The following is a 27,462-nucleotide window of genomic DNA, read 5'->3' as shown; positions in this document are numbered from 1 at the left end:
AGCCAAGTTGAGGTTGGTGAGGAAGGGAGTTTTCCGTGTGAGGATAGGAAAACTTCTGCTTTTAATTGGTAAAGAATGAGGCATTGATGCCTCTGAGAGGCTGAATACAGCCTCATGGTAGCATGTGTTGGCCTACTCTAGGCGGCTTCTACCTTCTCTAGGGGAAATCTTCCTGGAACTGCGGGTGTTTGGAGATAACGGAGACCTACCACACTCTCTTCTCCCTGACTAGATTATGCCCCTACACCCCTTCATGCTGTCTGCAGCTTGTGACACTTGCAAAATCCTGGAGGGTGCTAATAATCCTGGAAACAATAATGAGTCCCTGTTTACCAGGGTGCATACCCATTTCCCTAAGAAACCTAACTTTATTTGAGCCTCTTCAGTTCTGTCTATGAGACATGGGTACCAACTGCTGTTGGTGACTGGATGGCTGTGGTCATTAACCACGGACAGTGACTGTTGTTTTATGGTGTTACTCCAGATTACAGGAAAAACCAAGGAAGAAGCAGATTTCTTAGCATACAAACTTTTATTAAACAAACCTGGACTCAATAGTATTATTTTATAAATTAGACAGCAGAAAAATTTTCCTGGGGCAAATATATAGAAAGATATAGATAGATATATACACAAATCACAGTGATTTTTAATTGTGCAGCAGGATTAGAATGTAAGGAAAAAAACAGGCTTTTTCATTTTGAGTGATAATTTCAGGCGAGCCAGCAGGTGCTCAGCAGTGGGGACGCACCTGTACAGTGCACGTGACACCTGCTACATGAGGAGGTCAAGTGGTGTGTACCCACACTGTGAGAAGAACTGAGGTTGCCAAGGGGGTTTGAGTCTGGTCCTGTGAGGACCCGGAGGGCCTGGGAGGCTCCTGCTCACTCCCCCTAAGTCACACAAGTAACGAAGTCTATTACATAACCTACTGGAGTAACCCCGGACTCCCTGCCCCAGGAAATGACAGTGTGCGGTTGGATGCAAAGGCTGTGTGGTTCGCAAGGCAGATCTGATGGGAACAAGAAACAGTATGGGACATGGACACACGGACACACACATACACAGATGGGGGAACCAACCCATGCAAAACCCTTGACTTTGCATCACAATTTTCAGGTGGCTTGCAGTGTGTGTGAGAAACAAGAATGACAGGTGTCAGGGTTTCATCAATGCTCCCTATGGAACTTTATCAAAAACAGCAACAACAATAAAACAACAAAACACAAAAAACCCAGGAAAACGACACACCTCAAAATCTACAGCCAGGAATAACCCTTCTCCGGCTTTTCACTCCAACATCAAGACCCACACAATGCTGAACCTTGGCTAGGGTTCACAGAACAGCACAGTGGTGATTGACTGATAGGTTTTGGTCCAATGTTGAGATATCTGCACAGCCTGAGGGTCACATGAACAGTATTTAGCCATCTAATCACATTTTACAGTGTAACATGAAACAGCTAGTTAGGGGAGACAAGCACCATTCCACAGCACTTAGTATTTTATCTCTACTAAACACTAAAAAGAAAAATCAGTCTTGGTTGGAGAGAATGGGGATTTGTTTTTTAATTAGTATTGGTTACTGATTGTTTAATCTTTTGTGCTTGGTTCGAATCAAGCCACCACCTGAGGAATTTGTAATTTATTAACTGTCCGGTTGCTTTATGAGAAGGTGCTGGGTGCACAGTTCTCCTTGGACATACTTTCCTCATCCTTTCTCCTGGTTGTTTTTACCCCATTACCCCTTCCTAATTTTATTTATTTTTTGCATGTCAACTATGTGGACTGCAGAGGACTCAGATTGGGTTACCAGCATGCACAGGGCAACACACAACCACCTGTGTGTCCAGCTGCAGGGTCTCTGGAGTGCTTTGCTGGCCCCCGCGTGTACTGTAGTCACACGCACACTCATTAAAAATATTCAAATAAAAAATTATGATTCCTATGCACTACCTGATGCCACTACAATGACATAACACAGTATAATTTACAGCCCAATTAAGGGTGTTAAATTTGATTTTTAGGATCAGAGGTCAGATTGCTAAGTACATTAGGAGCACACAGTGGGTACATGTGTGCATGTGTGATCTCCTCATATGTGTTTAGAATTAAGGCAATGTTTCCTATGCTAATTTTACATAATTTTCTATGTAATATCAAATGCTGACAGCACCTATTGGGTCAGCATGCCTATTTTGCTAGATTATAACCAGAATTCTATCTCCTGTGTATGTTTGTTCATAGTACATAACCCAGTTATTTTGCATATTGGAAAGGTTGGGAAAGCTGACTGAAAATACAGCTCTGTACAAACGTTCATAAAAGCTCCCCGCCTGGAACCTGAGTTTTTACAGATGGACGAGGCTGGGAGAACAGGATTGAGTTTGGTGGGAAGAAAATGTCACTTACGACAGGAGGGAGTTGTGGGGTGGATCCTTGAAGTTCCCTTTTGGGAAATGTGGCTAAATTTGTATTATCATAAAAAGGCAAACTTTGCACCCAGGTTGCCATGTGGCTAATGCAGTATGCAGAGTTCTGGCTTAACTTTAGGAAAGGATATTTTACTGCAGACGTCTAAACTGGAAGACTGGGGAAAGCCACTTGTTTGTGCCATATTTGAATGGGGGGCCTGTAGGGCATGTGGCTTCCCAACTTCTGAGTTTATAGTGACCAGAGAGGAACAAAATAAACAACTAAACAACACACACAAATGCCTGCAAAATGCATAGAAAAGCATTTTAAAAATGCATACATCGCACACCCCCTTTTTTTTTTGCCTGCAGGGTGACAGATTTTTCAGAAAGCTTTGAAAATAAACAGGTCACAGGCGTGTCAAAGTACCAGACATCCAGTTTTGCACAATTTCTGTGCATATACACAGTGACAGCTATCATCAAATGGGTCAAATTCAAACTTACAAAATTCAGTAGAGAAACAACAACAACAAAACCTAAACCCACAGCAAGAACACAAGACTCACGAAGAAAGAAAACATGTGCAGTTTAACATGTTTTGCAAACTTCCCACGAGGCAAGTTTCCAGTTGTCAAAATGAGGCTGGGGCCTGAGGTCAATGATCCCGTCAACCTCGAAGGGATAGTGGATACATACTCGGAATCCTTCTGGTTTTTCAGAAAAAAACAAAAAACAAAAAACAAAAAAACAATTCTGGTCCCCAGTGCTGCATGAATTCTTCAAGACCCTAGTGAAGAAAAATGGAAAGGGGGTGGTGGTTAAGTGATTGGTAACATTTACTACCAACTGACCTGTCAATCATTGCAAGAAACCCTGCATACTGACTAACACACCATCCTTGGTTGCATGGAGTGTATTTTCCTCGTTGTAAGTTCAAGGCTATTCTCAGCTATATGACAACCTACCTTAAAATTCAGAAAAGACAAAAAGTTTCACCTTGCAGATGTGGGTTCCCATCCTCAGAAATTTTTGAACATTTCCAGTTCTTTGTCGGATACAGGCGGGGTCTTGTCCCAGTCACTCTCTGGATAAGTCTCGAAGTTGGAGGTGTCGCCGTCACTGGATAACTTGGGCACAATGGGTGGCTAAGTGTCACACAAAATAAATAAGCGACACACCATTAGACAAAAATGTGAGGAAGTCGGATACTTTTGTTGATTGGCAGTAATGTTTACATGGCTCACGGGGAAAGGTGACACCAGGCAGCTCAGTGGGGGCATGCAGTACCGGTCACGAAGAATGTAAATTTTACAAGGAGGGGCTGAAGGCACGCTGGTATTGCATTTGCAAAGTGTACATAAACACAGACATACATACATGTAGATAATTACTAAATAACCCTCTGGTAAATTAATTTGCAAGACTGAGACACAGCTGGAGCTCGATGGGCGGTTAGGATAGGGTATGGAGGGGTTCATTTAGTTCAAGGGTGTATGATATACCCACCTTCAATTTCCTCTGTGGCACAGAATCCCAGTCCACACCCCGGAACCACCGGTGCCGCTTGATGTCTTCTACCCCGTTCTTGAGAAGAAATGTATACACTCAGTAAAAGGCATTTGAAACACATTGTGTGTGTATGTAGCATGTGTAAAATCTCTCTCTAAAAAAGCAGTTAAAAAAATTAGTGGTCAGGTGTGGTGGCACATGTCTTTAATTCCAGCACTCTGGTGATGGAGGCAGGTGAATGTAAGTTTGAGGCCAGCCTAGTCTACATAGAGAGTTCCACAGCAGCCAGACTACATGGTAAGGCCCTATCTCAAAAATAAGTAAGAAGAAATAAATTAAAACTCTAAAATATAAAGACTAATAAGTCAACATGAGTATCAGTGCACACCTGTCATCCCTGCTCTGGGAGGTAGGGGTGGGTGGGTTGAATATTCAGGGTTATTCTCAGCTACAGAGTGACTTTGATCCCAGCCCGGGCTACAGGAAAACAGCAAAACACGGGCCAGAGAGATGGCTGCTCTGGCAAAGGATCCAGGTTCAGTTTGCAGCATCCACGTGGTAGTGGACAACTTATAACTGCAGCTTCAGGGAACCCAGTGTGCTCTGCCTACTGTCATGGGTAATGCACCCATGCAGCATATATACATAATTAATAAAAATAAATAAATAAACCACAAAAATAACTTAAACATTGTCTGGGACCCTCTGAGTGGATGATGTTGCCATCAGTGTGCAAACTGGAATGCTCTGGCATGACTCACCTTCATGCTGCCCAGGCGCCGGGTCCTGTCCACCACCAGCAGCTTCTTGATGAGGTCCCTGCGTGACCAGAGCAGACTTCACTTAGATCTGGCAAATGCCAGAATCAAAGCTGGCACAAACCCCACCTGCACCGGCACACAGTGTGTCCGTGGGAAAAGCATTTGTGGGGAGAGGCTTGCACCCTGGGCTCCCACCCCTGACAATGACCTTCAACCCCTGACCTCCGGCTTCTGCCTTCTACAAGCCAGGGCTACAGATGTGTGTTCCATTTACTTGGTGAGGGATGGAACCCAGGTCTTGGGGCATGCCAACAGAGCCACCAACACTTGACTCACTGAGCTACAGGCACACTACCCACTGAGCCACAGGCACTGTACCCACTGAGCCACAGGCACTCTGACCACTGAGCTACAAGTAATCTGACCACTGAGCTAAACATACGCATTGCAATATTCAATTCCCAAGTACTCAATTGGTAGAGTTACAACTGAACAACAAGCACCTAGCCAACTTTGCCACAAGCACTTTCTCTACTAAGCTACAAGCACTCTATGCACCAAGTTACAAAAGCTCTACCAGCTGAGGTATAAGCACTCTAACCCAGTCAACTCTGCAGCAAGCACTACACTCACTGAGCTACAAGCCCTCCATCCAGAGAATTTTGCCTGTAACCCTTCAGCACTGATCTATCCCGGCATCATTTCCTCCTGGGTAACGGACAAGGCCCACAGCTGTGTTCCTTTACACAGTTCTGCATAGGCTGAGCACACCTGCTGAATGAAGTCCCAAACACCAGCCACTCTCCTGCGTCTTTATTGTGGATAAAAGACAAGAGAATGCAAAGAACAGGGCAGTGAGGTGTGGTAAATCGAAGACTTGGAGAAGTTAAGGCAGGGTGAAGACAGGATGTTGTGTGTGCATGCACACGTGTACACACGCGTGTGCTCAAATATCCTGCAATCCATATCACCTATGATAGTATGTGACAGGACTGTAGTTCAGTGAAAAGAGTGCTTGTAACTCAGTGGGCAGAGTGCTTGCAGTTAAGGTGATGAATGGCACTTAGTGGGCAGAGTGCTTGTTGCTCAGTTGCTCGAGTGCTTACACACAGCAAGTACAGTGCTCACCCAGCCCTGGATGCCATCTGCTGCACTACACACCCTGGACACAGTAGCACAAGTCTGTCACCTCGATTCTGGGAGGCTGGAAGAAGAGGATCAGAAATTCTGGGCTATGTGGGACCCTTCTTCCCAATTAACTAAATAAATAAACAATTGGAGATCAAGGATCATTCTGGTTAGAAAATGCTCAAATCTAACCACATTCAAATCAAGGAAAGTCAAAGGTGTTCATGGTTAACCCTTCTTTTTTCTTTTCCATTAATTTTGTCATAATCTTCATGAAAATGAATGGTCAGCATGAATACTGAGCACATTTGTTTTAAGCATCGTGTTGACCTCTAAACATCTTGCATGAAAGAATTCTTTTTTGGGGGGAGGGTGGGGTGGGGTTTTGAGACAGGGTTTCTCTATGGCTTTGGAGCCTATCCTGGAACTTGCTCTGTAGACCAGGCTGGTCTTGAACTCACAGAGATCTGCCTGCCTCTGCCTCCCGAGCGCTGAGACTAAAGGCGTGCACCACCACCACCCGGTGCAAGAATTCGTTATGATAGGTGCAATTTCAGTTAGAGGAAAAGAAGGGAAAAAAATTAACACTTGGGCCGACCTGATCCATAACTAGAGCCCTCATCCAGTGGCTGATGGAAGCAGAGACAGACATCCACAGATATACACTGAGCTGAAAACTGGAACTTAGTTGAATAGAGAGAGGAATGAAGATCGAAGGGATCAGTACCAGGTTGGAGAAACCCACAGAAACAGTTGGCCTGAACAAGGGAGAGCACATTGACCCCAGACGCTGTCTGGGAGGCCAGTACAGGACTGATCCAGCCCCCTGAACATGGATGCCAATAAGGAGGCCTCTGCACTCCAGGGAGCCTCTGGTAGTGGATTAGTATTTTTTCCTGGTGTAAGAAGGGACTTTGAGAGCCCATCCCACGTGAAGGGATGCACTCTGGCCCTGGACACATGGGGAAGGGACCAGGCCCAGCACAGGAAGATTTGGTGGACATTGCAAAGCCCCCATGGAGGGCTCTAACCTGCCTGGGGAGTGGAGGGTGGATGGGGTGGGGGGTAGGTCGGGGGTGGGGGAGGAGGGATGGTGGTGAGGAGAGGGAGAGGGAGAAGGGATTTACATGTGAAACAAGCTTGTTTCCAACTTGAAACAAGAAACTTCATTCTTCTAGCTTAATAAATAAACCAATATCAGCAAAATAGACCATAGATGTGTATGGAATTGTCAAAAAATTAATGAAAATACTGCATTTACACATTGAAGTGATCATGAAGAAAAGCCTGGGACCCCAGCATCTCCTTCAAAGTCCTACCTGCAATAAACAAACCTCCTCCCACTAAACACCTCTTTTCTTAGTGGTTCAAAAATGTTAAACAAGTTAAAAAATTAATAAATTAGCTGGGCACTGGTGGTCCACTCCTTTAATCCCAGCACTTGAGAGGCAGAGGCAGGTGGATCTGTGTGAGTTTGAGGCTAGCCTGGTCTACAGATCGAGTGCCAGGATAGGCTCCAAACCCTGTCCCGAAAAACCAAATAAATAAATAAATAAATAAATAAATAAATAAATAAATAAATATAGTAAATAGGCCTGGTATGGTGGTGCACAGGTTTCATCTCAGAACTCAGGGAGCTAATATCTCTGAATTCAAGGCTAGCCTCATCTAAACAGCAAGTTCCAGGGCAGCTAGAGCTACAAAGTGGGACCCTCTCTCAATTTGTAAACTAATAACTAATAAATTAAACAGATGGATGGATGGACAGAGTGATTGCTTATACAATCAATCAGTCTCAAATCTGCATTAATTTCCACACCTTCTATCTCAAAAGGAATGAGATATATAACAGGCCTTCCAAATATTACATTTCAGTAAAATGAGAATAAGTAAAATGTTTTCCCTTCCTGGTAGAAAAAGTGACTGATATAAGTAATGAATCAAGAGTGTTTGCCAACACTTTGTTCTTGCTGTGTTATTCACGCAGTGTTGAAAATAAACATAGGCACAAGGCAGGAAACCAAGAGTACACTTACTTAGAGGTGAAATCCAAGTGTTTGGGGAAATCTATTTTGCAGGCAAGGATTTTCTGGTAAATCCCAAAAGGGTTGTCATCAAAAAATGGGGGAAACCTGTTGCAGAGAGAAGTGTGTATTTTTAGCACAATTAAATACAGAATTCTGTCTACTTTGTGTCAATTGTTATTTTTGCTTAATGAATGCAAAAAAAATTGTGTCAGATGGATCTACTATTTGACAACTGGCAACATGGCTGTGCGAAGACACAGGAGACAGATGGTCTCAGTAGGTAGTGTAGCCTCAGGAGGACGGGGTGGGGGATGGACAGTCCTGATATCCCCCAAAGAGCCTCTGTTGATGTCTTCCTCCCCAGCCAGGGGTGGAACTGAAAGTTATACACCTTCCAGAGGTGGAGCTTAGTGGAAGGAAGTTAGATTATTGGAGATGTGCCCTTCAAAAAGACACTGGGACCCCAGGCTCTTCTTCACAATCACTTCAGCATGAAAACAATAATTTTCTAGTGATTCTAAAGCATTTCCTTATGTATATATATGTATATCTTATAAATTATATTATATATTATAAATTTTGTGCATATAAATGTGGTTTTATATGTATAAATTTCAAAGAAAATGTATTTCATGGATTGTTCACACACACACAGCATGTACAAATTTTCCAGAACACATGACTGGGACATCATTTACACATAGGGTCATTGCCTAGAGAATGATCTTGACATTAGTCCATACTGGGTAAGGATGACCCTAAGTATAGTAACAGTACCCCTCCAGACAGACAGAAGAGATACAGACCCACAGGAGAAGCCATGTGGAGATGGGATTGATGTGGCCACAAAAGCCAAGAACATTTGGAGCCTCCAGGAGCTGGAAGAGTGGATGGATGGGTGGATGAATGGGTGGGTGGGTTGATGGGTAGATGGATGAGTTGGGAGATGGATGGGTGGTGAGTGGCTGGATAGATGGATGGGTGGCTGGATGGGTGGGTGGATGGATAGATGAGTGGGTGTATGGATAGACAGACGGATAGGTGCGTGTCTGGATGGATTGGTGGGTGGGTGGATGGGTGGATGTTCCCTCTTGAAAAATCTCATAGTATTTTAGTAAAATCCTCCTGCAAGTTGTTTTTCTATTTGGTTTGATCCACAAAGGATGAACTTTCCATCTTGGCACCAGGGAAAAGTCCATGGAGCTGGAATAACTGTCACTTCCCCAGCAGAAGCCAGTGACTCTTTAGGTCTGCACAGGTGAACATTGCCATGGTGTTGGCCTCCAATTGCCCCAGCTATACCTAGACCTCTGGGAATCTTACTTTCTATGTTTAAAAATTTTCTAGGTGTATACTAGACTTGACAGATACCAGTAACCCTCAGGAATGACTAACCTTCCTATCAACTGGGAGCCAGAAACAGAACTCATCACTCCCACGTCCTATGCATTGCCAAGAAAGGGAATTTACGGAAAAAAAGTAACATAGTCTCTTCTTCCTGACCTGCTCTTCCCTCACTACTGACTAAGCTGTTTGGTTGGCATCATTTGTTCACCGTGGGTACTATTCAGGTTCATGCGTCATCCACAAAAAAAGATGGATGGTATCCATAAGGAACTATGGATGTCTCTGAAAATTTAAATTCTTCTTTAAGAAAAATAAATACTCAGTCACCCTCCAAATATTGATAGTAGGGTATGTGAGTGTGTCCATGTGCCAAGTGTTAGAAAGGAGATTCCAAGGCACTGTATGGGGTGTGAAGGAGACACTGTGTGCACACGGCTGCATTTGTTAGGAGCGTCACTCACCCAGACAGCATCTCGAATATAAGGATGCCCAGTGCCCACCAGTCCACGGCCCTCCCATGGCCTTTGCTCTGAATGACTTCTGGGGCGAGGTATTCTGGTGTCCCACAGAGGGTCCATGTCCTGTGGGGGTAACAGAAGCACAGAACACATTAAGTTTGGAAGGTGCCATAACATACAGTTGATGAAAACCATGTCATAAGTATTGACACTGCAGAAAACTGACATATGACCACATAGGTTGAACATTCCTAACTGAAAGAAACCAAAATGCTCCCAAACCTAAAACTTTCTGAGCACCAACTCAAGTGCCAAGTGTAAGATTTCATGACAAGGAAGCATTTGAGGCACAAGCCATATTCAGGGTGGGCAGACTCATTTTCTAGGCATGGGGAAGTGGTGCTGTGAGCTTTACCTGTCAACTGACACAGCCCAGAATTCCCTGAGAAGGGTCTCAGTAAAGGATATCCCACATTAGACTGGCCTGTGGGCCTAAGTACATGAACCTGTTTCATAAAGCTAAGGAAATCCAAACTTTGGGCATTCACTATGGCTCAGATGGTAAAGTTGCACAAGCCTAAGATTGATCTACATAAGGGTTCAGAGAAAACGGACAGCAAAAGGCTGTCCTGTTATTCCCACACATGCACCATGGCAGATATGTGTCCAAACATTCAGCGTACACACAATGATGATGATGATGATGATGATACAGAAACACTCCTGAATCTAAGCTCTTTTTCTTGTTTGTAGCCCTGGCTGGCCCCAAACTTGCCCACCCCTGGGTTGTTGTGAACTACCACCCCCAGCACCATGTATGTTGATCACTGACCCTGCAGTGACGTGTTCTTCATGAAATGTCTTCCTTACAAGCATTAACATTTAGTTAATGGTCTCACGATCATTTTCTGGCCTCTGCCAGTACTGTAGTCACATCAACAAACACACAGACACACAGAATTAAAAACACAAAACTCAACATAGAAAAGACTACTAGGAAAGGAGAGAGTGGAAGGTGGGTAAATCAATATGCAGTATTAATCATCTTTAACATTAGTGATAGGCGCTGGGAATGTGGCTCAATTGGTAGAGCACAAGCCCAGCATGCAGTAGGCTCTGGGTTCAATTTCCAGCCTGGCATAAGAAAGACGTGGAAGTGGAGGCAGGAGGATCAGAACTTCAGAGTTTTTGTCCATTTTGAGACAGTATTTCTCTGTGTAACAGCTCTGGCTGTCCTGGAACTTGTTTGTGTAGACCACAAACAAGAGATCACCTCCCTCTGCCCTTTGAGAGCTGGGATCAAAGTTGTGTGCTATCATGCCTGGCTTTAATTGATATTTAAAAATAGCCACTTAGTGTGGCAAACAGATGCTGACTTCTGCAAATTGCACAGCATATAAAATAAGAAAAATAGATAATTTCTTTCTTCAAAAGATTCAACTAAAAATAAATTAAGCCCTGAGGTTTTTTTTTCTTTTTGGTTGGGAGACTTTTGATGACTGCTTCTATTTCATTAGGGGCTATAGGTCTATTTAAATTGCTTATCTCTTCTTGATTTAATTTTGGTAGGTGATATCTATATTTTCCAATTTTGTGGAGTACAGGTTTTCAAAGTATGACTTGAAGATTCTCTGCATTTCCCAAGTGTCTGTTGTTATGTCCCCCTTTTCATTTCTGATTTTGTTGATTTGAATGTTCTCTCTCTGCCTTTTGGTATGGTTGGATAAATAAAGGTTTGTCTATCTTGTTGATTTTCTTGAAGAACCAACTCTTTGTTTCATTGATTCTTTGTATTGTTTTCTTTGTTTCTACTTTATTGATTTCAGTCCCCGATTTGATTATTTCCTGGAATCTACTTCTCCTGGATGAGTTTGTTTCTTTTTGTTCTAGAGCTTTCAGCTGTGCTGTTAATTCTCTAGTGTAACTATTCTCCAGTTTCTTTTAAAAAACTTAAGCCATAAAAGATTTAATAAGCACCATGTGGTAAAACTAAAATGAAATATTGTTCAGCCATAAAAAGGATGGTAAGTTTGACAGAGATAAAGAGGCCATTGCCTCTTTGTGAAGGTGTGGCCAGGAAGACCCAGAGAGGCACAATGCACACCAGGATGTTGTGAGGAGAGAATGAAGGCAGTGGGAAGTAACTGCTTGCTTCATAGTTCGTGATGATTCACATGATGAAAGTATCCTGGAGCTGGGGCCATGGTAAAGTTGACAGAGCGCTGGCCTAGCGTGCTTGAAACACTGGGGACATACTCAGTGGGTCAAAGCACTTGTGTCAAGCCTGACAACATGAGTTCAATTCCCGGGTCCCACATGGAGGGAGGAGGGCACTGACTCTGGCAAGCTCTTCTCTGACCTCTACACCATGGCACATCCCCCCATCCAATATAAATAAATGTAATAAAATCTTTTTTCAGAAGTTGGCTTGAGCAATGGCTCAGTGAGTAAGATTATTTGTGGGAACCTGAGTTTGATTCCCAGCATCTACATGGTGGTGGTACAACCACCTGGAACTCCTGTTTCAGGGGACCTGAACAAGTCACAGTACAAGGACTTTCTATAAACGACTCAGGAAGGTTGACAGAGGGGAGGGCACAAAGCTAAAAGCCTCTGTGCAGCAAACCAGACAGAGCAAGGAACAGATGGGGAGAAAAGTTCTGTAAGTGGAATGGACAAAAGGAACTCTGGCCCAGAAGCTGTAAACAACTGATCCAGACCTGGTGCAAGGGATGGTGCAGTTCAACTCAGACACTTGCAGGCATCTAAGTATATGTCATGGAGTAGACTGCCTACAGTTTCATGAGTGCGGTGCTTGGAGCTGAATGGGTCGAGCACTTGCCTAGCAGGCACAGAGGCCAGCATAACAGGGTGTGGAGATGCTCAGCTGTCATCTCAGCACTTGCGAGGTCAAGGCAGGAGGATCAAGAGTTCAAGGTCATCCTCGGCTGCCTGGTGAGTGCCAGGTCAGTCTGTGTATCAAGAAAAATAAAAGACCCAGAGACAGATACTGGGGTTCAAACTTCAAGCTGGAGTTCAGAAAGGCAAAGCAGACGGCCACTAGCTCTCACCACTACCCCGGGCTGAATGGGCTGATACTGCTGCCTCTCCTCAGCGTGGCTGGAGACTGAATGCTCTATATTGAGATCTTGCTCCTGTCTTACATACCTCTCACAAGTCCTTGGATTAAATGTATGAGCTATAATTCTCTTTAGGACTAGATCAATCTTGTGTAGATCTGGGTGGCCTTGAACTTGGAGAGATCCTTCTACCTCTTTATCCTGAGTCCTGGGATTAAAAGTATGTACCACCACCTCCTAGCTTCTGGCTGCTGGGATTAAAGGTGTGTGTCTGGTTTCTATGGCTTGTGGCTGACTTTTCTTTCTGAGCCCTCAGGCAAGCTTTAATAAATCATAAATCATATATCACTCCAAGTCTGGGCTGTACCCACCCCTTCTGCCTCCCACCCCTCCCCAATGGAATCAAGTAGAAGTCAGTCAGTCACAGACAGGTTCCTGTGTGCTTCTGGGACCACTAACTCAGATTTCTATCCTTGTAGCCTGACTCAGTTAGAACAAGATCAGGGTAGATAGAGCACCGCAGTCCATGAGACCACGGGTAACTGTACCTGAGACAGCTCTACTTACCTGACTGAAAGCTGAGTCTTTCTGTGTCTGCCTCAGGCTGAAGGCTTGCCTGCCTTAGGTGGAACTTTCTACAGCCTTGAAGCTCTCTGCACACAATTATTTTTGCAAAATGCCCCAATGGCTGCCTGGTTGGTCAAGGGTATTTAGTACACTCTGCTAGTACTGGGACCACAGAGAATCTGTCTCCTGCACAGAGATACCCTGCTGAGGCTGGAAAGTACCTGATTCCATTAATGTGAAGCCTTCTCTTCCCCCCACCCACCCTGTGGATATGGGTTAACTGGAAGGTGACACCATCTTCTTTGTTATCTGCAAGGAGCTCCCTTAGCCATGAGCGAAGGAACCTAAGGAAAGAGTCCTATAAATAGAATACACTAAGATGGAGGCTGGCTGCTCTTGCAGAGAACCTGGGTTCAGTACCCAGCACCCACATGACTGTATACATCCACTGGTAACTCCAGTTCCAGAACAGACAGAGCTGTTACACAAAGACACTGTCTCAAAAAAAAACCAATAGAACAAACTGAAAAACTGAACTGCCGTGTGAGCCAGCTATAGTATCCCTGGACATGTGTTTGTGTATATAAAATATACAAATACATATATATATATATGTATTTATATATGTATATATATACACAATTATATATAAATGTATATAAATATATAAATTGTGTAACTATAATGCAATATAGAGATGATTTTAAATATATACATATTTGCATATATACATATACATATTTGTACATGCACATATATTCAAGTAAGAAGTCATTCACACATGGACAGTATTACAATTTTCCAGAACAAAATTCAACCACTTTGATGACAGAATGATTTTCTCCTTTGCTCACAACCTGCAGGGGCACCCACCACTCCCAAGGTTGTGCAATAGACATGGAGTGTTCCCTAAGGACTCAGGCATTTTAACACTTGGTGTCCAGCAGGTGGTGCTGTTTGAGAACACTCGGGACAACCTTTAGGAAAGGTGGCCACCTCACTGGAGGAAGTGGGTCACCAGGGTTGGGCTCAAGATTTGATAACCCAGCCCTACTTCCTTTTTTCTCTTCCTGTATGTGGATGCAATGTGAACAGCTGCCCTCGCCACAGGCTCCCATTGGCACATGATCCCACGTAGAACCAGGAACTAACTAACATACACCTGTTCTTCCTTAAACTGTTTTTTTTTTAAGGAGTGTTTTACAACATCAATAGTAACAAAAAAGGAGATATTCATCTAGACAGATGGAGGGAGGGGGTGCATCATGCCAGAGCCCACCATGCATCTTCTGCCCATGTCTGTCCACCCATCTAAATCAAACCTTCAATTTTCATTTAACCTCTAATGACCCCATGATTGCCCCACTCACCTATCCACCAGTTTCTTGGAGAAGCCGAAGTCGGTGAGTTTAATGTGTCCTTCCCGATCTAGAAGAATGTTTTCAGGCTTCAGGTCCCTGTAGACAATCTCCTTGGCATGCAGGTAGTCGATGGCACACACAATCTCTGTGGAGTAGAAGATTCCAGCAGCTGAGGAGAAGCGGCCACGGTTCCTCAGGTAGGTGAACAGCTCACCACCAGGCACGAACTCCATTAGCATGTATAGAAAGCGGTGGTCATGGCCAGTCCAGAACCTGCGAGACACGACAGAATGCATGATGGGGGTGTGCTCAGATGTGGATGCAGATGGATGTTGGTGATCGACAGACACCGATGGCAAGACATGTATACAGACCGTGGATATACAGAGGCAGATGTTCCCATTAATATACTGGTATATTCAGACACTAACAGGTACATATATGCAAATATCAAAATATAAATACAAGTATCAAGATAAATACACAAACAGGTGCAAACATATGCATGTTCCCTGGTTAGATTTCACTGTCAACTTGACGGCCCAGAGTCACTTGGGAAAGGTCTCCTATGTCAGACTGGCCTGTGGGCAAGTCTGCAAAGAGGGTCTTCTTTCAGTTGACTGATGGATGAATACCATGCCCACTGTGGGTGACACCATTCCCTAGGTGGGGGAAGATGTGCTGTCAGGTTTAACACAGCCTGGAGTCACCTAGATAGGGTCTCAGTGAGACATCTCCCACACCAGACTGCAGACTGGCCTGTAGGTGTCTGCAGGGAGTGTCCTGTTTGATGATTGACATAAGAGGACCTACCTGCCCATTGTGGATAAGACTTCTTGGGCTAAATGAAAGCTTCTGGTTCCTGCTCTGACTTTTATCCAAGATGCACAGGGGTGGGGGTGGGGGATGGGGGGTGATAGAGAAGTGAAATCCAAGTTAACTTTTAGTTTAGCTACCCTCAGTCCCTTTGGGTTACTGTTTTATCAAGGCAAAAGAAGCAAAGTTGGACAGTAACTAATAAGGACATTTAAGATGTCTGATGTCAGTTCACCCAAATGGTAAGGTTGTGCTTAGATGGACGGTGGTTGCAGGTTGATGTTAATATGTCACAGGGTGCTATGTGAGGACAACTGAGGTTAAAGTTTGTAGGGAAACTATATGGTAAGCTGGTGTTGCCCTAAGAGGAACCCTCACCAACATCTTTACCTTAACCAAAACTATGTAATGTATGTGTCTGTCTGTCTGTCTGTCTGTCTGTCTGTCTGTCTGTCTTCTATCCACCAATCATCTATTATCTAGCTATTTAACCTATCCACCCAACTATCCATCACCTGTCTACCATCTATCATTCATCCATCCATCATTTATCTTTATCTATCATCTCACTATTAATATCTATCTATCTATCTATCTATCTATCTATCTATCCATCCATCCATCCATCCATCCATCCATCCATCAGCCATCTATCCCTCAAGTAACTCCCACCCAACTACCAAGACGTTTTCATCCACAAACATTACTGCTTTCCAGGGGCACACAGCAACGTCTACACAACACTCTCTGACTACAACCCCCTAGCATGGAAGGCCCCTCCAAACAGCTGCTGTATTGTGTCCAGAGACACTTGAATTTCAGCATGCACAGCTCAGACCTCTCCAGAGATTGACCCCACCCCAGACTTCGTTCCTGGTTAGACCTCTGTGTGCACATCCCTCTGGCAAAATGGGTGCACTCCATCCAGAGCACAAATTTTCTGTGTCAAGCTGATAGTACACCCTCATCCTGCCAAGGGAATGTTGTCGTCTGCAGTGGGCAGATCGCTATGTCAGTCATCAATTAAAACACTCCCACAGACACGCTCACACACCTTCTGGGTTGTGTCAGTTGACAGTTGAAACAGGACATTTTTCCTCCTACCTTGGGAATGGTGCCACCCACTGTGGGCTAAGCCTAATACTGACTCTTAGTAAAGCCATTTGCAAATAAGCCCAGATCCCCACAGCAACACAAACAGAGAGTCCCAGCAGCTGTTTGAAGCCATTCTCACTATGCATCCCACGTCTGTTCAAGACAACAACTCCACCTTCACAGAAAACACGAACAAGTTGGAATGGATGACCCTGAGGCTCTCCAGCAGCATGCTTTGAAGATCAAGGACCGGCTAAGTTGTGTTCCCACATCTGGACAGATATACAGCATGCTCTGCCATGCTGTGAGTACAGCATGTAGGTCAATTCAGTCGTGGGTGGAGGTATCTAGTTTGATTTAGCTAAGCACTCAGGATTCATTCCTTCAGAATTCCTGTGTTAAAAGTCTGCACACCCAGGACCTTGGGACACAACTGTGTGCCCATCTGGGTCTTTAATGGGGAGACTGAGGTAGAATCATGTCTCTGGGATAGATCTGACCTAATGGGACTGAGTCCTCATAAGGAGAGGAGACTGGGACACAGAAACTCACAGAGTGATGAGCCTTAGTTGGTGCTGTCACTAAGAGGGACCCATTTTGGCTAATGTTAAAATCCATGTGGAATTTAAGGTCCCTGTGCTTAATTTTTTAAAAGATTTATTTATTTATTATGTACACAGTGTTCTGCGTGCATGTATGCTGCACGCCAGAAGAGGGCACCAGATCTCATTACAGATGGTTGTGAGCCATCATGTGGTTGTTGGGAATTGAACTCAGAACTTTTAGAAGAGCAGTCAGTGCTCTTAACCATTGAGTCATCTCTCCAGCCCTCTGATTTATTTATTTATTTATTTATTTATTTATTTATTTATTTATTTATTTATTTATGCAGGGTTTCTCTGTGGCTTTGGAAGCTGTCCTGGAACTCACTTTGTAGACCAGGCTGGCCTCGAACTCAAAGAGATACCCTGCCTCTGTCTCCCGAGTGCTGGAATTAAAGGTGTGTGCCACCACCACTTGGCCAGCCTTGTGTTTTATTTAAATTTTCAAAAATACTTACCTGTATTCTCATATTCTCTCTCTCTCTCTGTGTCTCTGTCTCTGTCTCTGTCTCTGTCTCTCTCTCTCTCTCTCTCTGTGTGTGTGTGTGTGTGTGTGTGGTGTACAAGAGTATAGCAGACACAGAGGCCAGCAGGGGTATTGGATCTCCTGGAGCTAGAATTACAGATGACTGTGTGCTGCAAGGTGAGTGCTGGGAACCAAAATGGGGTCCTCTGCAAGAGAAGCAGGTGCTCTTAACCTGTGAGCCTTCTCTCCAGCCTCTGACCCTCTAGTTCTATGCTATTCTAATGAATTTTGACTGTAGTGTACCTCTATCATGTTCTGACAGGATAGAACACTCTAGAATAGCATGGATATTGCGTGGCGGTGTTTCAATGATGCCATGCTGGGTAATTTACCCTCTCCAGGGCTCACTGGGAAGACTAACATATTGGCTGAGGCCAACAGCAGACCTTGTCTCAAACTTGTAGTGTGAGCGAAGTAATGGCAGCAGACACTATCCTCTGATCTCCACATGTATGTGCACATATGGACCTTCACAGACTACATATTACACATACGCACACACACACACACAATATTATACATGTGTGCATATTTCTAAAATGCAGAAAAGGATTTAGCATTGATAAAAATCACCAGTTGAGTTTTATATGAAAATTATGAACGAATAATTAGGTTACTCTGTTACCTTGATTAGATGCTGTAACAAAAGACCCAAGTTTTGACTTTTACAGGGGCATCAACATTGAAGAGACTACTGTTAGTTAGCATCAAGGGGCCTAGTCAGCTCACACAAAAAGGATTTGTTATAAAAAGTCATGGGTTGGGGCTGGAGGGATGGATCAGAGGCTAAGAGCACTTGCTGCTCCTGTGGAGGATGTGACTTCGAATCCCAGCACCCAGTTGGGCAGTACAGAGCCACCTGAAACTACAGCTCCAAGAGGGCCTCTGTAGGTACTATTTTGGTGTGCAAAGTCACACACAATTAAAAATAAATCAAGCCAAAAACTGGGTAGCATCTCCTACCTCACACCACTGAGCTGCAAACACTCTGTTAGGTGAGGGCAAGCACTCTTTCCACCAAGCTACAAGCACTGTATTAGCTGAGCTGAGAACACTATATCCACTGAGCAACAAGCTTTGGACCTGCTGAGCTACAAGTACTCGATCAATGGGGCTGCAAGCACTCTACTGACTGAGCTACAGCCAGCACACCCCGCAAAGCACCCTTGACAGAATAACCTTGGGGAAGTGGAGAACTGAGAAGAAAGGAGCCAGGAACTCACAGCTTGACAAGGAAGGGATGGTTGATTTCCTTCAGGACTGCCTTCTCATTCTGCACATGTTGTTCCTGCTTCAGGCGGATGACTTCCGGGATGCTCATAATCTTCAAGGCATAGTACCGCCTGCCTGTCTTCTCCTTCACCAGGTTCACGCGGCCAAAGGTTCCGGTCCCTGAGGAAGACAATGTAGCCAGTTAAGTCTCCCCTGAATCAGGGAAAGTATTCATATCTGAGGAATGGAAACCATGTCCACATAGGGCCTTAAAGCTGGACACAGGGAGAGAAACTTACTTGACCGCTAAGGACCTTATGGTTTTGTTTTCAGACACCACTGTCAATCAAGTGGCCAGGGAAATAAATGGCTCTGAGGGTAAAGGGCTTGCCTTGCAAACCTGACAACCTGAGTTCGAATCTAGGAACCCATGTAAGGTGGAGTATGGGACGGTTTAAACCCACTCAAAGACTTTCCTGTGACATCCACAAGGATGCTATAGCATGCAACTACATATACATATAGAAATAACAATGACTAAAACTTAAAAAAATTGCCTGCTATGTGCATGGGAGATTGGATTTCAAGTTGGCCACAATTTAAACACTGCTATAGGAAGAACCCAGGTACTAGACGTAGTGACTCCTGGTGGGGTACTTTTTTTTTCCCGAGACAGGGTTTCTTTGTGTAACCTTGGTTGTCCTGGAACTAGCTCTATAGACCAGGCTGACCTCGAACTCACAGAGATCACCTGCCTCTGCTGGGATTAAAGGCTTGTGCTACCTTGGATTACTTTTGGGCTGGAGAGATGGCTCAGAGGTTAAGAGCACAGGCTGTTCTTCCAGAGGTTCTGAGTTCAATTCCCAGCAACCACAATGAGATGTGGTGCCCTCTTCTGGCATGTAGGCATAAGTGCAGACAGAACACTACATACATAATAAATAAATCTTTAAAAAACTAAAAAAAAATTACTCAGAAAAAGCACACACCTTTAATCCCAGCACTCAGGAGGTAGAGGCAGAGGCAGAGGCAGGCAGATTTCTGTGAGTTCCAGGCCAGCCTGGTCTACAGAGTGAGTTCTAGGACAGCCAGGATAGTTACAGAGACAAACTCTGGCTCAACCCCCTACCCCCAATTAATAAAGAAAAAGAAAGAGAACAAAAAGAAAACCTCATAAAATCCCAACCTTCTCCCACCATTGCAAACACGCAGGATGTTCCCCACAGCAAAGCTAGAGGTAGGCATAGGATCAAGAAGAACTCACCCACAGCTAGACATGAAAAGCCCATTCCTGCAGCACTGAAACCCTGCTAAAGAAGCAAAAGGCATGCTTTGTCATGGCCAGCCTCAAAACCGTGTTTTGCTTCTGCTATCTTAGCTTACAGCAAATTAATTGGGATATAAAATAGGTCTTTGTAGCTTTCTTATTTAGAAAAGGGTGCCAATCAATCAGGAGACACCTGCCACACAGCACACAGGATTGGAGGAGGCACACAGAGTCACAAGTGGCCCTGAGTGGAAGCCAGGCATGGCCTAGAGTGAATCAGATGGGTAAAAAGTATGTGGGAGTGTTTATAGACATTTCAAAAGGTACTGGGGTAATCCCATTGAAAATGCTCTTAAATAGCTTCATCAGGGTCTGCCCCAGGCTACCCCTGAATATGGGATTCATTGAGGTGGGAAATCCCACCCTGAATGTGGGGGGGTCACTGAGGTGGGAAATCGCATCCTGAATGTGGGCATCACCACTCCTTCGCTGGGGTCCTGGATTAAGTAAAAAGGAGAAAGAGAGCTGAGCTCTCGCAGTCACTTCTCTCTGCTGCTGCCTATCATACGCCTGTCTCCATGATAGGCTGGTTCCAGTCTGAGCCAGAATAATCCCCTGCTCCCTTAAATTCCGATTATCAAGCATTTTGTCTCGGCAGTGAGAAAAGCAAGTGCTGTGATGCCAAAACCCTGTGCTTGTGCCTAGTGGATGGCACATCACTTTCTGTCTCACATACACCGGGTGAGCACAGCCTGACAGACGCACTGTGATGTGCAGTCCACAGGATGCCTTCTGCGTCAGATGGCTGCCGACCTGTTTCCTTCACACTTGTGTCTGTGGCTTGTGGGTGCAGAGGCAGCTGGTGGTGTGGATTACGCAGAGCAGGGGAGCTGCAGAGCCAAAGCACAGGCTGAGAAACCTAACACCGTGGAAAAGCACAGTGCAGCAGAGTGCCAACTGCCAGAAGCAGCCAGAACAAAGACAACCAGAAAGTACCAGAAACTCCCAGGGCAAGGAGCTATTTACTGCCTAGTGGGAGAAACTTAGCTCATCAGGGGTATGTAATTGAAGGGGACACTGGGACCCTGGTCTCCCCTTCTCTGTGTTTCCTGGCCACTATGTAGTAAACACCTCTGCTCTACTACATGCTCCCATGATGCATTGTGTCACCACAGGTCCAAAGCAATGGAGCCATGGACAGTCGCCTTTGAGACCAGGAGCTAACACAAATCTTTATAATTTTATTATGCCAGGGATTTTGTCACAACAATGGAAAGCTAGCTAATCCACATTTCACACCAATTTTCAAAGTCTGTAGAATGAACTCTGTTGTCATTAGGCCCAAGCATAAGTTGTCTGTCCCTGTACCACCCCCACCTCCACCCCCAATCCCTTGGTTGCGAGCCATCAACACACACGCAATCATTCAAATGCATATTATATCTGTCCATCCAAATGAATGTCCCAGCATCCTTATGTGATGCAAAATCACCCTGTCTTCAACGCTGAAGCCCTAGCCATTCACACCAGTCACTCTAGCACAGTCCCTTGAACTGTAGAGTGACTCCCAGGTCACAGGGGCAGCAAGGTAACAAACATCACCACCCAAATTAATTGTACATGATTTTATGGCCCTTACAGACTCTGAGGTTGCCCTCTATGCCAGATGGATGAGTGGCCTCCCCAATTAAAAAAATGACTACCTCAGAGTAAGAAGATGCGGCCCACACACTATGCACAGTCTACAAATGATAAGTCAAGTGCCCCATCCATGGATACCTGGAATCTTGCAAAAGTAATTTTCTGTATGTCTGGCATGGGGGGGGTTATGAATTTTTATGTGGGTAACAAGGTTCCTGGGGGAGAAGACACAGATATTACATGGAAGTGATCCAGATGCCCAGAACTAGGTCTCAGTAACAAATGGGGTACAAGTAGGGACAATCCCAGTAAGCTATGTGGATAGATGCAGGTTTCTTTCCTTTTCTCTATCACATTGGAAAATGGTGATTTTTGTCCCAGGTCAATATAGCACCTGATGTGTTTAAAGAGGTGGGCAGAACGGGATGGGGTTGCAGCTCTGTGCTGGAGCACATGTCTGGCACAAATGAGTCCCTTGGCTGTATCCCCAGCACCTAGCACAACAACAAGAGCAATAATAGTAATAATAACAATGATAATAATAATACTAATAGTTTTCTCATGCACTGGGTGTGTAGCTCAGTGGAGTGCTTGTCTAGCATTCGCAAGGTCCTAGGTTCCATCCCCCAAAGGTAATGATAAAAAAATTTTCCCACATTCCATTCCCAGCCGCACAAAGGAAAATACAAGCACAAGAGTGGACTGGAAGCACAACCTGGAATGTTCCTGAAGGAGCCAAGTGTCAGGTATTCCAATGTGTTATTAGCACTGATGGCTTTCCACAGGAAGAGCCAATCTACTAAGCCACAAGCACTCTACCCACTCTACAGTTACAATCACTGTACCAACCGAGTTACACCCTCAACCTCACGGGAAAAATCTTTTCACAATAAAGGAAGTGTGATGGCCTGATGGTTATTTCAGATAGGAAATAAAACTGAAAGTAAGATATTCAGTGTAGCATACATGACGCCCTGGGCTCCATCTCCATCTTTGCAGAAACTCAGCCCAATGAGGTAGGCTTTAATCCTAGCACTTCTGAGGTAGACGCAAAAGGATTAACAATGGTTTGAGGACAGCCTGGACTAAACAAAGAGTTCGAGGAAAGCCTGAGCTACATACAGGGAGAGACTCGGGAAGGAAAACGGGAGGAGAGAGGAGTCATTAAGAGGGAGAAGGAGAAGATGCTTTTAGTGTAAATGAGGCTCTACATTCAATGCCCAGCACTTCAAAACTAAAATGCAAATGTGAGTGAATACAGAGAAAGTCTCAGGATGCACAAATCCTCAAGAGAATGAAGGTATAGTCCTTAGAGCATGCTTAGACTCAGCCTAGAGCACCCAGGTTCTAGGGGAGACGGAAGCAAGAAGCCCTGGTCTGTGTGACTAGTGCTGTGACAAGTTCCTGCCTTCCTCCTTCTGGGTGGTGTCCCCAGTCTGGCCCACCCCTAGAGCAAAATCATCTTGAAACTCACTGGACAACCACCATTGGTGATTCAGGACAAGTGCCCTAGAGAGGGAGAACCATGCCTTGATGATTTGAGATGAGGATCCCAGGGGCTGAGGAGACAGACAGACACACAGCCAGGGGCTGAGGAGACAGACACACACTGGCTGTGGAGGACAGGATAGACACCTTATGTCCTAAGAGAGTGAGTGTTCAGGAGAAAACTGTCAGGAAAAGAAACCTGAAAGAATAAATCAAGGCAGTGAACAATTCAAGATGGATGCCAATGGGTGGGGTTCTAGATGGTGCATGTAGGTTGTTTCAGATGGAGCAGGGTGGGTGGAATTCAAGAAGGTGAAGGTGGATTCAGTTAAGATAGTGCAGGGTGGGGTGGCTTTCAGGAAGACACACATAGGTTCAAGTCAAAATGGTCCAGAATGGGTGAACAGTCCCTTTATGGTGTATGATGGGACTGCTCTAGAAGGAGCCAGAGGCCTTCGAGGTACAATTTGGTTAAGTGTATATTTGCATACCCATCTCACACCTTACTCCTTTAGTGCTAACCAGGCATGTGGCAGTGAGGGTGGGGCTTGTGGAGGATGATGTCATAGAGACAGGAGCATACCGCAGCTGCTCTTATTGCATCCACAGGCAGGAGTGCTGGTGATCGGTGGTACTGATTGATTGGTGACTGATTTTTTTTTTCCTTTTTAAGCACTCTGTGTCTCCACTCGTGTTTGGGCACCTCCCACCTCAATGTAACAACCATAAGTGTCTCCTAGATGGTTCTAGATTCAAATTATCACCACTATGGATTACCAGGTGGCACTCCCCTCCCCTGTGGGGCACGCAGCAATTCCTCTCTAGTGTATAAGGTGCTAGCCTGTGGCAACCTGACAGCCAGCCGGTCATGTGACCCTACATCTAAGGACGAGACTGATAGATGAGTCCAGGGAAACAAGAGTGGAGGAGAGGTCCGGCCAAGCAGAGGGCTCCTGTTCGGCAGATTTCAATCTGAGATCCACTGAGCTGCAAGTACTCTACCTACTGAGTTACAAGCACTATGTCCACTGAGCTACAGGCAGTCTGCCCACTGAGTCACAAACACGCACCCACTTAGCTATAATACTCTACCCACTGAATGGAAGCACTGCATCAACTGAGCTACAAGTACTCTATCCACTGAGCTATAAATACTCTGTCCACTGAGTCACATGAACTGTATCTGTCGAACCACAAGCAGTCTTCCCACGGGGCTGTAAGCACTACTCCAACTAAGCTATAAGCACTGTACCCACTGAGTCACATCCTCCGCCTGGAATGTTCTTTACTTGAGTTTCTAAACAAATGGAGAAATGTTTCAGGTAGGAGGCAATACCATCAATATTTCCTGGAGAATGCAGAGTGGGGTATGTGCAGGTGACTGACAGAGAATGCAGGGCTTGCCTGGTGAGATCTAGAGTACTTCCTGAGTGTGGGGGGTTGGTTCCCTGCTGATTTTGGTAGTGTGTACTTGTAGGCACCAACATTCCAGGCCAGCCTGTTCACAAGTACCAGGTCAGGCAGGACTACACATTCGAGCCCTGTCTCAAACACCCCCCAAACTCCATGTTTGTCATAGACATGGTGTAAATTTATGTGAGGGCTCAATGACAATGCTTGTAGTTCAGTTAAGTGTGTCATATAAAATGAAAGGATGAGTGGGGGAGAGGGGAGGCAGACCTGTGCACCCAGGTCCTTCTAGAAGATTTGGAGGGAACAGGCTCACAGTAAAGAAAGGCTGTAGGATTCAGGATGTGACATGGCTCAGGGAGGCTCCCAAGATGCCCAATGCTTTGGACGAAGTGGGGCGGAAACAGGGCTCAGTAGGCGAAGGGGCTTTCGTCCAAAACCCAAGGTTTTGAGTTCAATACCCTGGATCCACTTGGTGGAAGGCAGAAGAGACACATAAAAGTTAATCCCTGACCATTAGGAGGCAGAGTCATGGGGATCTCTAGGAGTTCAAAACTAGCCTGGTCTACAGAGTAGAGTGAGTTCCAAGACAGCCAGGGCTATGTAGAGAGTCCATGTCTCCAAAAACTTAAGAAAGAAAAGGGTGGAGAACCAGCTGAGGTGCTGAATGCCTGTGAGTCACTATGGTCCCAGCACTGGGAAAGCTAAAATCAGGGGATTGCCTGGAGTCTCTAATCGGCTCGAATTTATGCAGTAACAATGTCTCAAAAATAAGGGCATGGGCTCGGTTCCCAGCACCTTATAAACAATCTTCGGTGGAGTAGGAAGGACTGCAATGTCAGCATTTAGAAGGGTTGGTAGGGGAATGTGTATTTTAAGGTCACCCTGGACTACACAGTGACAGGAAGGCCAGCCAGGGCTACATCATCATCAGTAAACGGCATTCAAGTGGCTCCGTTTCCCTCAAAAGTCAATCATAAATCGGGATGCGGCGAGTGTCAGCCTCCATAAGGGAACCTGGATTGAATTTGGGTCGCAAGCTCCTTTACCCACAGAGCCATCTCGCTGCCCCGCTGAAAAGGTGTTAATCCTCCCTCAGCCCTGGCCCAGAACCCCGACTTGACTTCCTCCCTTCCAGCACCTAGGTGCACGGACAAGTCTCTAGAAACTCTGCCTGCAGCCTAGAGGACGCCAGTCCCTCCCTCTCTCCTCCAGGAACACTTTCCTAAAAGTCAACACACTGGCTGCAACTGTCTTAGCGACGGAGACGCTCCGGACTCCCGGGGGTCAGACTTGAGAAGCTGCCACCCACGATGCCTCGCGCGATCCCAGACCCCTTGGAGAATCTCGGTCCGTGCTGGAATACACCGGCTTCCCCAGCAAACTTCTGGGTCACGGGAGACCAAGTTTGGAGTCACTAAAGAAAAACCGAAATCCCGCCACACAGGAGATGAGGGCAAAACATCAGCATACCTGTCCCTGAAGGGTCCCCAGGAAGCTATGCAGCCCTCTGAGCCCCACCAGGGGTTCATGCTTGGGAGGCTGGATTATACCCCGGAGGCATCCTGGGCCTGAGCGGATGCGCAAGCGCCAGGAAGGCCGGGCGTGGTGTCCCCGGGGTGACTGGCACCCCAGCAGGGAGCCACCGAGTCCCCAAGGTGAAGTCACCTCACCCTCCCTTAAAGCTCTGAGACGTGGGGCCGCCCCGTTTCCGGAGACCGTGTACTGAGTGTGTGAACGATAAAAGCCCCAGGGTCGCAGGGGACACTTGCGTGACTGCCTATATGCGAGTTCTCACTCACCCACAGTGGCCACAGTGTCCCAGTCTTCCAGCGAGTGTCCAGCTTTGTGCGGGGACGACGTCCTGGACGGGGGATCCCCAGCTGGCGCCGAGACCTTGGCATGCCCGGGTTCGTCTCTGGCCGCAGGATCCTTTTCGGTGGCCGCGGCCCCCGCGGGCGGATCCATGGGGCGGGGGACGCACCGTGCGACGGCGGCACAACAGCAGCCTCGGCATCAGCAGAGGCCTCGCACGCGCGTTTCGGCTCCCACGGCCGTAAGGACAATGGAAGCGCGCGCAGCGGGGCTCAGAGCGGCGGGGGGTCTCTCAGAAGCGGCCCGGGGGGGCTCCGTGGACGCTCGTGGGGTCCGCGGGACCGGCGCCAACAGCAACGCTCTTCATTCCCGGCGGAAGCCGGCTGGGCGGGGACCGGTCGACGCCGGCGGGGGTTGGGGGGCGGGACGACGCGATTGGGTGGGTGCCTTCGCCGCGCTCCGCCCTCTCGCCTGCCCCGATCTGGGAGGAGCCTGGTCGCAGCCCCGCCTGTTACTCACCGGCGGGGCCCGCGGGACGCACCTGCACCAAAGTAAAAGAGATCGAGGGGGCTGCTCCAGGGACACGGGGATCCCAGCTAATGCCTCTCCACCCTGGGCAGGAAGCAAGAAAGAAGAGGCGCAGGAACTTCCGGCTGCCACCCGTGGATGTCCCTGGCAGAACCCGAGCGGTGGAGAGGTGGTGGCACCAGAGGGAGGAGTCCGGGTGGGGCACGGCTTCCAGGAGACTTTACCGAGGCTCGGGGGATCGAATTTACAATGCTGTCTGGCGAGCGCTACTAGCGCCCGGCAGTCCCCGGGCCCCGCTCCCCCGAAAGTCGGTGCTCACCTGCTGGTCCTGAGCTCGAGGACTCCTGGGTACACAGGGTTTCCAGGGACCTGTTATGCGGCATCATACACGCTTGGACTCGCAGGGC

At 46.2% G+C, this 27,462-nt stretch overlaps 1 protein-coding gene across 1 annotated transcript; it reads right to left on the bottom strand.

Annotated features, from left to right (window-relative positions):
• Positions 1 to 513: 513 nt before the first annotated feature.
• Prkx (protein kinase X-linked) lies at positions 514 to 26,934 on the bottom strand. The gene is made up of 9 exons (XM_027432675.2): positions 26,515 to 26,934; positions 18,918 to 19,086; positions 14,665 to 14,928; positions 9,651 to 9,770; positions 7,852 to 7,947; positions 4,688 to 4,745; positions 3,924 to 4,001; positions 3,414 to 3,562; positions 514 to 3,204 (listed from the first exon to the last, which is right to left on the bottom strand). The coding sequence occupies exons 1-8, from the start codon at positions 26,678 to 26,680 to the stop codon at positions 3,437 to 3,439; spliced, it is 1,077 nt and encodes a 358-aa protein (XP_027288476.1). The 5' UTR covers positions 26,681 to 26,934; the 3' UTR covers positions 514 to 3,204; positions 3,414 to 3,436.
• Positions 26,935 to 27,462: the final 528 nt, after the last annotated feature.

This window comes from Cricetulus griseus, chromosome X (genome assembly GCF_003668045.3).
Source record: "Cricetulus griseus strain 17A/GY chromosome X, alternate assembly CriGri-PICRH-1.0, whole genome shotgun sequence".
Taxonomy (NCBI): domain Eukaryota; kingdom Metazoa; phylum Chordata; class Mammalia; order Rodentia; family Cricetidae; genus Cricetulus; species Cricetulus griseus.
The sequence above is the reverse complement of the archived record's forward strand: the minus strand, read 5'-3'. Positions and strand labels throughout refer to the sequence as shown.

Excerpts from the sequence above, each read along its gene's own strand:
- Prkx (XM_027432675.2), bottom strand. The coding sequence starts at position 26,680 with ATGGATCCGCCCGCGGGGGCCGCGGCCACCGAAAAGGATCCTGCGGCC. Across the intron at positions 9,771-14,664 it reads TCCAAGAAACTGGTGGATAG|GACATGGACCCTCTGTGGGA; the intron begins GTGAGTGGGGCA and ends TTACCCCCACAG. Across the intron at positions 4,746-7,851 it reads CACTTGGATTTCACCTCTAA|GGACCTCATCAAGAAGCTGC; the intron begins GTAAGTGTACTC and ends CTGGTCACGCAG.